Source organism: Trichechus manatus, unplaced genomic scaffold, assembly GCF_000243295.1.
Source record: "Trichechus manatus latirostris isolate Lorelei unplaced genomic scaffold, TriManLat1.0 scaffold00009, whole genome shotgun sequence".
Taxonomy (NCBI): domain Eukaryota; kingdom Metazoa; phylum Chordata; class Mammalia; order Sirenia; family Trichechidae; genus Trichechus; species Trichechus manatus.
In genome coordinates, this window is record NW_004443945.1 from 8,944,098 (window position 1) to 8,957,254 (window position 13,157).

The 13,157-nt window shown below is 34.5% G+C and overlaps 1 protein-coding gene across 3 annotated transcripts in view; it reads left to right on the top strand.

Moving 5' to 3' along the window:
• NUDCD1 (NudC domain containing 1) overlaps window positions 1-13,157 on the top strand; it is a 65,966-nt gene that overhangs the window by 34,607 nt on the left and 18,202 nt on the right. For 2 of the 3 annotated variants that reach the window (XM_023725981.1, XM_023725983.1), the window contains exons 6-8: window positions 1,295-1,502; window positions 7,073-7,217; window positions 10,719-10,844. In XM_023725981.1, coding sequence (XP_023581749.1) covers window positions 1,295-1,502; window positions 7,073-7,217; window positions 10,719-10,844 — 479 coding nt within the window. The remainder of the gene's footprint in view (window positions 1-1,294; window positions 1,503-7,072; window positions 7,218-10,718; window positions 10,845-13,157) is intronic. The other variant, XM_004370687.2, reaches the window with a different exon arrangement.

Consider the following 13,157-nt stretch of genomic DNA (forward strand, 5'->3'; position numbering starts at 1 on the left):
GAGGATCTTAGAAGCCACTCAATCAGTGTGATACCCCCAAAGTAACAATTTTGTCTTAAAAATTCACATAGATTTTACATTCATTTCTATACTGTGATCATGTTTGTTAAAGTAAATTTTTCTTAAACTTCCAGTAAAAGTTACCATTCAGGAAGATACATTATAGTTATTCTGTATGTTTGAGAATATCAAAGAACCTCCAAAGTTTCTGCATGAAATGGCATGAAAATGATTTTAAAAAATAACAAAGCCACATTTAGTGAGAGTTTAAAATATATTTAAGTAACAGATTAATATTAAATGTTTTATATGCATTTACTCATTTAAATGTCAACAATTCTATGAGGTGTGAATATCCTACTATACTGTTTTATTGATTAGGAAAATGAGGCTCAGACGTTAAAGCTGCTTATCAAAGTTAATAAATGATTGAGCCAAGACTCAGGCCCAAGACTGGCCAATATGTTATATTCTTTCCTGGTAAGAGAGTAGACAAACCAATGTTTATGAATGCTATTTAGCAAATATTTATTTATTTTACATTTAAACCCTATTTTCTTATTGCCATAATTATAGTATGATGAACCAAAAGATGTTTCTGTAGTAGCTGGCTTTCTGAGATAGCCAAGGAGATATAGATAGAGATGAAGGGAGATTATTTTATTTAGGAGCTAGACTGAATATGCTGACAGCCCTTGAATTTCCTATATTACATGCAACAAAGTAGTGGAGTGGGATAATCAGTAGCTACATATTACAAGGAAAATGCATCTTTGTGTGTGTGTGTGTGTGTGTGTGTGTGTATGTGTGTGTATATCCTACCAAATATATCATCTCCTATATCACAGAGTTACATTGCATAATGTTGGCAAATCTAAGCCGTGGTGAAAGTTTTGTTATCAGACAGTGGTTTATGACATTTTTGGTATTCTTTCGAATTCAGAATCCACTGTGTGTGTGTGTGTGTGTGTGTGTGTGTGTGTAGGAGAGAGAGAAGAAGAGAAGGATGAAGATAAGGGAGAAAGGAGAAGAATGAGAATAAAGGATTGCTGTCGGTATTTTTTGGGTGCTTATCTTGTGGAGCATTAGATAAGACTGGAAGAGGAAAATGTTGATTGTAATTGCTATAACTCTTTAAGTGAAAGTTCCCTGGAAAGATCTGTGTGTATTTATTATTATTATTTAGCTCATTACTAGAAAATATGGTAATATTCTTTTAGATAAGTGTTCTGTATGTTAGATTTTTGTATTCTAGTCTCATTTCTTATTACATAAAGCATTTTTCCTTTCCCAGTAGAACCTCTGTATTACTGGCAACAGACTGAAGATGATTTGACAATAACAACCCAGCTTCCAGAAGACACTACTAAGGAGGATATTCAAGTACAGTTTTTGCCTGATCACATCAGCATTGTGCTGAACGGTCAGCTGTTTTTGGAAGGAAAGCTCTATTCATCTGTTGATCATGAAAGTAGTACATATATAATTAAAGAAAATAATAGGTATTTTTATAGTTTCATTTATATTTAAATTTTGATTTTTTATTATTTTATTCTGTATCCATTTTTTTCACTGCTGTCCACAGTGGTTACATCAAAGGTCAATTACAATAGGTTTTTTTTGTATTGCTGATTACTTCTTTAAGAAAGATTCTTAAATGTGGAATTACTGGGTCAAAGGAGCCCTGGTGGCATAGTGGTTAAGCACTACGGCTGCTAACCAAAATCCACTAGCTGCTCCTTGGAAACCCTATAGGAGCAGTTCTGCTCTGTCCTAACGGGTCACTGTGATTCGGAATCGACTCGAAGGCAACAGGTTATTGGGTCAAAGAGGATAATGGTAGTAAAGGTTAAAGTTACTACTATCATTATTACTTGCAGTATATATTAGTGCTTTGTATCACGCACTCGATATAATAGTAACAATAATGTTAATAATATTTGCAAATTTGATAGGTTAAAAAAAATCTTAATTTTTAAGCTTTTTAGTTGGGTTGTCTTTTTTTCTTTAATTTGCTGACTAGAGAATACATTCTCATTATTCAAAGATTTAAAATATGTAAAAGTATACACTGAGAAATCTCCCTCCCTTCCAGGCCCTGCAGTCACCCATCCTCTCACCCTCCACAACCACTGTTATTACTTTCCTTCCAGAGGTATTTTGTGCATATCAAACAGTATGTGTAATCTTTTTTCCCTTCAAACAAAAAAGCTTTTAACACAAACTGTACACAGTTATACAGCTTGCTTTTATTTACTTCCAACAGTAAATTTTAGAGATTTTTCCATAAAGAATACATAAAGAGTTTAAAATGTTCATAACTTCATAGTATTTTACTGTTATCAACTGCACTATCATTTAAAAAAATCAGTTCTTTACTGTGGTACATTTAGATTGTTTCCAATCTTTTACTACAGTGAGTAACTTTCATATCGATATAGTTTCACATGTGTAGGAATATATTTGAAGGATAAATTCCAGAGGTGGAATAATTGAAATATCTTTGGAAATTGTGGAGGATAAGTATTTATTCTTCTGTATATTGGCCATTTTATGTATTTTTGTAAATTCTATGTTCAGGACACACACACAAAAAATAGTAAATATAAAAGAAAAAAATAATAAATTAGAGTTTATCAAAACAAAAAGATTTCTGCACATCAAAATTGAAAACTTCTGCTCTTTTAAAGATGCAGTTAAGAAAAGAAAAAGGCAAGCCATAGACTGAAAGAAAATAATCACAGTACACATATCAAACAAAGGGTTTGTGTCCTCACTGTGTAAAGAAGTCTGTATTAGTTCCCTACAGTTGCTGTTACAAAGTATCACAAACTGGATGGCTTATTAGAAATTTGTTGTCTCACAGTTCTGGAGACTGGGAGTCCAAGATCAGGGTGTTGGCCATATTGATTCCTTCTGAGGCTTTAAGGGAGAATCTCTTCCATGCCTCTCTTCTAGCTTCTAGCTCCAGGTGGTCTTTGGCTTGCAGCTGCAGCATCACATGGCTTCTTTCGCCTGTCTCCCTGTCTCTGTGTATCTTCTCTTATATACACTAGTCATATAGGATTAGTACTCACCATTCCATTATGGCCTAACTGATAACATCTTCAAAGATTCTGTTTCCAAACAGGGTCACATTCACAGGTGCAAGGGTTAGGACTTCAACATACCTTTTTTATGGACACAATTCATACAAAGGCCCTACAAATCTATAATAAAAAGATAACCCGATTTAAAAAGAATGGTCAAATGATTTGAGTAGACACTTCACAATAGAAGATATATGAATAATAAGTACATGAAAAGGTGATCAATACCATTAGTCATCAGGGAAATGCAAACTAAAGCCAGAGTCAGACACCACTGCATGGCCGAAACTACTAAGATTGAGGCATCAAATGGTGAAGAGAATGTGGAGCTACCAGCAACTCATGCACTACTTGTGGGAGTTTAAAAAGCATACAGTCACTTTGACAAACTCTTTAGCAGTTTCTTGTCAAATTAAACATATACTTAGTTTATAAACCAGCAATTTTACTCCTGAATATTTACCAAAGAGAAAACATGTTAAAAAACAAAACAAAGCCAAAAAACATTTTGTAAAAATGTGTTTATAGTAATTTTATTCATAAAAGACAAAAACTGGAAACAAATGTTTGTTCATCAAAAGGCGAATGGATAAGCACATTGTGGTATATTCATATAACGAAATGCTACTCAGCAATAAAAAAGAATGAACTACTGATACAACAATATGAATGAGTTAAACATTACGGGGAGTGGAAAAAGCCAACCCCCCCCCCCAAAATTATATAGTTTATGATTCCATGTGTGTAGCATTCTAGAAGTGATAGAACTCATCTGTGGTGATAAAAATCAGAATAGTAGGGACTATTTCCCTACACATAGTACCTTAGGGTGTAGGAAAATTGACTGGAAAAGGGCACAAGGGAACTTTCTGGGATGGTGAAAATGTTCGGTAGCTTCACTGAGTTACACAGGTATACATTTGTGAAACTTAGTGAATTCTGCCCTTAAAATCTGTGAATTTTATCATTTGTAAGTTATACCTCAGTAAATGGAGTATATAAAAAAGGTAAAAAAAAGGTTTTCTTTTAAGGTTGTTTTACAAAAAATATAATTTTCCACTGTCACTACTATGGCCCTTTGTAAATCTATTGTCCCAGATACTTCACTCCCCAATCATTTGTATTGAGATTACTTTCTTTCATTATAGATCAAGCCTAAGTAATTATTGAATTCATTGATGGATTAATTAATAGTATTAGGCACTCAATTTAAAAAATGCTCAAATTTGGTCAGAAAACGGGTGTTTGGTTGGTTTGTAATAGAACTAGATCTTCTGACCACCAGGTTAATGTTGCATGAAGGATACATTAGATATTTTTTATGCTGAGTATGGTTCTTGAGTAGTAGCAGTATGACCATATGAGTCTGATAAAAGTCTACATCATGAGTGTCTAAGAAATATGCATCTAGTTCAAAAAATTTTTTAAGCTTTAAAAGCTGGTATCCTGAATTCATTTTATTAATGGAGATGAGTCATGACTTAGTTACATTTTTAAATATATCATATTAAAAACTCAGTTATTTGAAAGAATCTTTAAAAAATGTATCTCCATATATTTAATCATATTTTAGGAATGTGTGAGAGATTTGAGGGCAGCATTTGTAATAGGCAAATCAGCTAGAACATATTGTTAAATGTAAGTCATCAAGCAGTAACCCAGCAAAAGTTTAGGGAAAATACTTTCAGCATTTAATACATAAACCTAGACCAGAATTGTTTTCCCACTAAATCTGAGGTGCTTGATTAGTATTTTATGTTACAAAAGATAATTACTATGATGTGTAGGTAGTGTCATTAGTTTAAAAACACAGAATTTTTTGTACTTGATTATTCATCTCTCTGTTTTTCAAATAATTAATAAATGTTCCCTCTCACTTTGGAATGATTAGTTAATAAGTCTGAAGTTTATTATGTTTGGCATTATATGTTCCTTTTGGCTTGGATAGTGGGACAGTATTTTTAAAATGCGGAAATGCAGTCATGCTAACAGGGTTGTGTAACTGAAATTGTATGAACTCTTTCTAACTTTTTTAGGTAGCAACTAAGGACGGTATGTATACCTTTTGGTCACTGGGTAAAAGTTCCTTAATAGCTGTTTACATATACTTTTACAGAGAAACTAAGTAGTGAAGTAGTGAAGAACATGGACTTGGAACCAGACTGCTAGCTTGTGACCTTGGAAAGTTACTTAACCTCTCAGTGCCTTTTTTCTTACCTGTATAATGGAAATAATAATGTTGTTGTTAGGTACCGTTGAGTCGGTTCCGACTCACAGCGACCCTGTATACAACAGAACAAAACACTGCTCAGTCCTGCACTGTCCTCACAATCGTTATTCTTGAGCCCATTGTTGCAGCCACTGTGTCAGTCCATGTCATTGAGGGTGTTCCTCTTTTTCGCTGGCCATCTACTTTACCAACCATGATGTCCTTCTCCAGGGACTGGTCCCTTCTTATAACATATTCAAAGTATGTGGGACGAAGTCTCCCTGTCCTCGCTTTTAAGAAGCATTCTGGTTGTACTTTTTCCAAGACCAATTTATTTGTTCTTTTGGTAGTCCGTGGTATATTCAGTGTTCTTCGCCAATACTGTAATTCAGAGGTATCATAATAGTACGTACCTTATTTGGTTGTGGTGAACATTAAATGAGTTAAAACATAAAAAGTACTTAAGGTAGTATCTGGCATATAGTACGTATTAGGCAAATATAAGCTGCTCTTGTCATCATTATTACTACCATTGTTATTGTTAGTATCATCATTAGTATCAAGATTATATTTCTCCTTAGAAAATATAACTAAATTTGAGCATTATCAATTGCGGTGACAATTTTCAGTGCTGATGATAGGACCTTATATTACCTAAGATTTTATTTTGTATAGTCTCTTAAAATAAGTAGTTTTCAAAAATTTTAAAATGGTGTAATTAATTCAGGAGGTGGTGAAAATAACAGCCTTGAAAAAGAATAGCTGATACGTTTGCATATTCTATTTGATAATTATGATAATAGCTGTTATTATATTCTTGCAGTTGTTTGCTTGCAATTGTGTTTCAGGGCATAGGTTAGTATGGTGCCACGTGTACAAAGATGGCACATGGACAAATTTACTTTGCTCTGTGGAGCAGCTACCACCACCCCACTTTTCTCTGTGTTACACAGCAAGGGCTGCTTCTGAAGCAGCTTGCTTGGGTTTCGCTTCCTATTCAAGAGGAACATGGGCCCAACCTTCTTATTCTCCTGTGTTCAGTCTGCCCTGGCTCAGCGCTCTCCCTTTCCTGCTGGCATCAGTTCTTGATGTCAGTTCCTTGCCAGGCCCTTTATAGTGCCTTTAGAATTTGTATTTAACAACTTAAATGTACAGCATTAGATTTTAAATAAATTAGTGAGACCACATTTAATTTCTTTTTTTTTTCAGTTCTTTTAAAATGTGTATTTTAAAACTTTGGATTGCTTTAACCTGCCTGCTCTTTAGACTAATAATCAAATAGTATGGGTACTAGTTTGTGAATATAAAGTTAATTGTTGGCTCCCTACACAGACAGGTACCGTTTAGCTACCGGTCCATTCAGTTAACTTTATATGACCCCTCCTCCCTGCCCCTTGCATTTCCATATTACTTAAATTCCGGAACACAGCACACGCCTAGACTACACAATACTTTTTCTGGATGGTATCGCTTTTTCCAGTCATTATCTTCGAGTCGTCCTTCACATTCATACTAAAAGATTTTTCAAAAACTGCATTTATAATGGTCTTTTGGAGAATTTCTCATGATACTTCCTTGTTTATTTGTTAAATATAAGTTATTTAGCCTTGGATGAAAGGCTTTCTACTGCATGCAAAGCTAAAATAAGAGTTTTGGTAAAGCATTCTCTGGACAACAGGGATAATTACTATGAAAGATACTTTTTATATGTTACTGATTGTATAATTTGCATAGTTGCTTAATGTAACATCACTTTTTCCATTTAACCTTCTAGCTTGGAAATTTCTTTGATTAAGAAGAATGAAGGCCTGACATGGCCAGAGCTAATAGTCGGAGATAAACAAGGGGAATTCATAAGGGACTCAGCCCAGTGTGCTGCAATAGCTGAACGTTTAATGCATTTGACCTCTGAAGAACTGGTAAGCAACTGAAGTAGTAGTATGATTTTCCAAAGGTCCTGGAGTATTTTATGTGAGGATTATGCTGTGGTTTTCAAACTTTATTTTGCTTTTCTTGTTTTAAAAGTCATAGATACTACTGACCTGCTGTTTGAATATAGCTTAAAGTATTTGTTCCTTACACACTGTGAATATACATAAATGTGTGGGTATGTGTGCAGGGGGCGTGTGTGTATGTATATATGAGTGTGTGTATATATATTATCAGTCAGCACATGTACAGGATCTGTTTTATTGCTATCTTGGATTACAGTAATGAGAAAGACTGTATGAAGAATTAGTATGCAGTAGAGTTAGTTACATCCTAAGATAGAAAGAAAAGATTAGAATATTGAAAGTAAATATCTGCAAAAACATGTCCAAAATTGAGACACCAAGTTTCATGTTTGCCAGCAACAATTGGAAATTTCAGCAGTAACCAGGAATTCATGTATAAGACTATAAAAGTTTGATTTTATAGCCTCGTTGTCACAGCAAACCATACAGGCTACATTGCCCTTAAGCATTCATTCAGCAAATTGCAGTAGGCTCTAGGGATATAATAGTAGTGTATTAATGGGGGCTGTTTTGTGGTTGTATATAATTGCTGCTAAATTACCTTTTGAACTTGATGGTTTCAAATGAATATTGATACTTTTGAAAAAGTTGTATACACCTGAACACTGGTGTGTTTGTAATGTTTTGGAAAAACATACGGAATCATGTCATCTGCACATAAAGGCAGTTTTTTCTGAGAAGTGCACAAATCATAACTATATAGTTCTGCGTATTTAAAAAAAAAGACAACTCTAACTACTAATGAAATATTACTAGCACTCCAGAAGTCTCTCATTCCTCTTTCTAGTTTTCTCCCTACCTCCAAAGGTAACCACTATTACCTTTCATCACCATGGATAAGTTTTGCCTGGTTTTTTATTTTATATAAGTAATATCATACCAGCAGAGCCTTGGCGGTGGAGTGTTTAAGAGTTTGGCTGGTAACCAAAAGGCGGCAGTTTGAATCCACCAGCCGTTCCTTGGAAATCCTATGGGACAGTTCTACTGTGTCCTATAGGGTCACTATGAGTCCGAATTGACTCGATGGCAACGGGTTTGGCTTTTTTTTGGTTTAATATCATACTTATGGTAGACTGCTACTTTGGTGGCCCCTAAGGAACCATGGTTTTTGGAGTGTTTGTGTAAGACTGATATTATTTCTTCCCTCTCGCAATAACTTGGGGCTTGGCCATGTGACCAGCTTTGGCTGATGAGACATTAGCAAGCATGGTAGAAGTGGAGGAGTCTTGATAAGCATTTATATTGTTGCTTGATATCTTGACTTTTCCTTCATGCTATGCCATCATGCTATGAAGAAGCCCAGGTCCACTTGGAGAGATCCAAATGGAAGAAAACTGAGGTCCCTGGACAAGAGTCCCAACTAAGCTCTGAGCTGGAGACCTCACCAGCTGCAGTCCTCTGAGTGAAGCCATTTGAACCTTCTAGCTGTTCATGCGCCCCATTTGATACCACATGAAGCAGAGGAAATGCCTGGTCAAACCTCAAAATCACAAAAAATAATAAATTGTCATTGTTTTAAGTTATTAAGTTGTGGGTTAGGGAAGAATAACTGAAACAGAAATTGGTGCCAAGAGTGGGGAGGGGGGTGCTGTAATAGAAAACTGAAATGTGCCGTTGGCTTTTGGAACTGGGCTTAAGTGGTAGCTAGAAGGCTATATTATATTAGTTTCCTGTTGCTGCTATAACATTACCACACAGTGTCTTAGACAACAGTTTAAATGAATGCAAACCCATTGTGTTATTAAAGAATAGAAAAAGTCTAATTAGAGATCAGAGCCATAAATACTTTTACCCTAACTTTAAAGGATTATCTGCTAGGGCTGAAGTAGATTATACTTTTAAAGGATAAGTGTGACATTCAAATTAAAGCATAATTTCTGTAATGACACTAGTATTTTTCTTCAAAGAAAATTGATAAGATTATACAGTGTCAACTATAAAAAGTATAGTAAACCCAGCCTTCGTGATAGCACAACTATGATAACACAAATCCTGGTATAATTTGTCTCTTGATTCCTCTTCTCGCCCAGCCCCTATTCTCAAATGAGAAAAGGTTAAATTTTTCTTTTCTGAGTTGAGAATATCTATGTATGTGAGGGGAGGATGGGTAGGGTCATGGAGGAGTGGGCGTGACTGAGGTGAAAGCCTGTCAGGGAACTGTGTCTGTGGGAAAGGGGAATGTGGAGGGTGTGTTCTCTGTTCTGGACATACCTCCTTGATGAATCTGACATATGGGTACCAATTAACCAGGACACTGTTGGAATTGTTTTCTCATCCTGGCACAGCAACAAGAATTGTCCCTGTTGATATTTAAGCTGGAACAGTCAGTCACACCAGGTGGCTCCATATCCCAGCTGAGGCATGGACAGATTTTTGATTAGAGATGTTCCAGAACTCCCAGCCATTTAATTTCACAGACTCTCTGAGGTCATTTCATTAAATTCTCTGTAACATGACTCTATTTAGCCAAACTAGATGTGTGGACATTTGGTCAATTGTTTTATGATTGTATTTCTAGCATATACATGTGTGTGTATAATTTATGCCTAATTGTGATCTTTTTCTCTGTGCAGCATATAATACCATACGGTAATCCTTGTATTTAAGCAATGGAGTATCTTGAAATTACTTTTATGTTTCCATTTTATTGCCACTTTTGGCTTATTAGCTATATCTGTGTTTTTTGTTTTTGTTTGTGTGAATGTGGGTGTGTGTGTGTGTGTTTAGTGGTTCTAGAGTTTACAGTAATGTCTTTAACTTATTACTCACTAGCTTCAAATAATATATCACTTCAATTATAATTTAAGAACTAACTTGTTTTGCTTGAGATTCTTTGGTCTTAGATCTATGGGGTTATAATTTGTATCAAATGTGAAAAATTTTCAGCCATTATTTCTTGAAATTTTTTTCTGTTCTCTCTTTCAATTACCTACATGTTAGACCATTTAATATTGTTCTACGTCACTGGGTTTGTTTTTGTTTTGTTTTGGTTTTTGCTTTCAATGTCTGTCTCTGCTTCACTTTGGATAGTCTCTATTGCTGTGTCTTCAAGCTCACCATCTTCTGCAATGTCTAATCAGCTGTCAATCCCTCTTTGATTTTCATTTCAGATATTATGTTTTCATATCTAGAAGTTTAATTTTTTATGTATATTTTCTGTTTTATCATCATATTCACTGTTCACTTTATATCTTTGATCGTATGGGACACATTGATAATAGCTATTTTAATATCCTTTTTTGCTAATTTCATCATTCTGTCATTTCTGCTGTTTTTGATTATGTTTTCATTGGTTATGGGTCTGAAATTTAGTTTTTAATTATTGCTATAATCTCAACATTTCTAATTATAAAGAAATCCATTTCTTTATCATTATTTATTAACTCGTTTATTTTCTGGTTTAAGAATCCGAATCCAGATAAAGAAAAACCTCCCTGTAATGCTCAAGAGTTAGAAGAATGTGATATTTTCTTTGAAGAGAGCTCCAGTTTATGCAGATTTGATGGCAATACATTAAAAACAACTCATGTGGTAAGTTCTTGGTAATGGTATTTCTAAAATAATTTTTTAAATAAATTGAAGCTACTCAGATGAGATAACTGAATGACTAAATACATGTTTTATAAAGATACCTTGGATTACAGTGTGGTGGCTTGATTGACAGTTATTTACTCTGTAAGGTCCCTGGGTAGCACAAACAAATTGCGCTTGTCTTCTAACCTCAAGGTTGGAAGTTCAAACCCACCTAGTGGTGCCGTGGAAGAAAAGCTTGGCAATCTACCTCTGTAAATATTACAACCAAGAAAACCCTATGGAGCAGTTCCATTTTGTAACACATGGGGTCTCCATGAGTTGAAATCAACTCAATGGCAGTAGGTTTTGTTTTTTTGTTTTTTGGTATTCAATAAAGTAGCATATTTCCATAACCCCTCCCTCCAGTAGAACAATATTAGTATTGAATTGTTACTACTGCATAGTAATATCTTTCAGTTGCTTCTTTTTGTACAGTTTTCTTTTTGTATACAATTGTGATCCTGCAATTAATTTAAAATCAGCTTTTTTCATTCAGTATTAAAACATAAACATTTCTTCGTGTTATTCAAATATGTTTTAATACTTAAATAATACTATGATGTTATCATTGTGTATGTGGCTGTGTGTGTTTACGTATGTGTTTATTTAGTGATTATTGTAGAGATTATAGTATGCATTTTTAACAACTTTTGTTTTAAATTGCTTCATTCATGACGATGTTATTTAAAAAATCCCTTTGTTATATGAATCCTTGTCTCTGTTCAGGGGTATTTATGTAATAAAGAGTTATAGAAGTCAGATTAATGAGTCATAAAGTAAGACTCTTTTTTTTGATCTTTTCTTCCGTGGAGCTGCTGGAAGGGTTCAAACCGCCAACCTTTTGGATAGCAGCTTAGCGCTTAACCATTTGCACAACCAGGGCTCCTTTTTGTCATTCTTACAGATGTTTTTTCCTTCAATTTGTTGTTGATCTTTTTTTGAAAAATAAGGCTGCTTGGAGTTTAGAGTTTGGAGTCCAAAGTGAGTTTGAATTCCAGCTTTTCACCACTTTTAATCTCTGTGAGTTTGAGCAAGTTACTTGACTACTCGAAGCCTCAGGTTCTCAGCTGTAAAATGGTAACAATAATATCCATCTACCAATTACTTGTTGTGAAGATTATTGAGTTACTGCATTTGCCTGATAGTAACAGCTCAATAAATATTAACTATTAAATATTTTTAGAGTTATGTATATTTTTTCATGTACTGAAGGTTTTTTTTTAATTTTACTGGCCAGGAGCCAGTAAGTACTCCAAGGAGTAACAGAAGGGGACCAAAATAAAACCTTTATAACTGATAAATTATAGTATGAGAGCCAAGTGGACCTGTTCACAAAACCCTAGAATTTGGCAGATTTAGTCACAGTCACAGGCAATGCTGAACTAGTTCAGCATTCCCTTAGGTGTGTAGCTCCTTGGAGGAAAAAATGATAGAACTAAGCAGAATGTGGCCAGTTACATACCAGCACTTACAAACCCGTAGTCACTTTACTCCCTAGGGATGTATAGAAGCTGGACTGTCATGTTAGTGGATCTTCTTTGCTTAGTGTCATAGATGGAAACATCAGGAGTGAGGGAGAAGTATAATATGTAATGAACAGGGACATCCTTCCAACCTTGAAGAAACTCTATATCTATAGAACTGTCTATATTTCATCTTCCTCATTTTATAGGTGTATTAGGCCAGTATCAGGTAGATGAGGGTTAGATGAGATCAAAGAGAGAGCCAGTATTAGAAACAAAATCTGTGGATTTCCAGTATTCTTTGCCGTACTTTTCCCTGAACCACCAGGGTCATAAACTGCAATTTGGAAAACCGAAGCCACTACAGTCAGTTCTCTACTTCTGAACAAAATGTGTTCTTAAGAAACATTAATGATAGACTTCTATGTTATAAGCTGTTTGTAGCCTCAGAGAGTTAAGAAATATATAATCAACCCCTCATTGCATCTTAGCTTTTAGAAATAGTATTTGTGAAATATTTCCATTATTTTGTACATATTTACTTTTTTAAAAAAATCACCATTGAATGTTCAATCTGATATAAGTCTAAATAGTATACAGTTAAAACTAATGATTCATATCTTTGTCTCAGTTGGATTAAATTTGAGACCAAAGTTTCCTTTTTCACAATTATCAGCACTTTCATTTTTTTATTAGTCATTTTTGTAAGTATAGACAAGATACAGTGAAATAAAAATATATAGATATTGCTATTGTAGAATAAATGGAGTGAGTATAAATGGAACAGCCCCAACACATAAGTAAATAA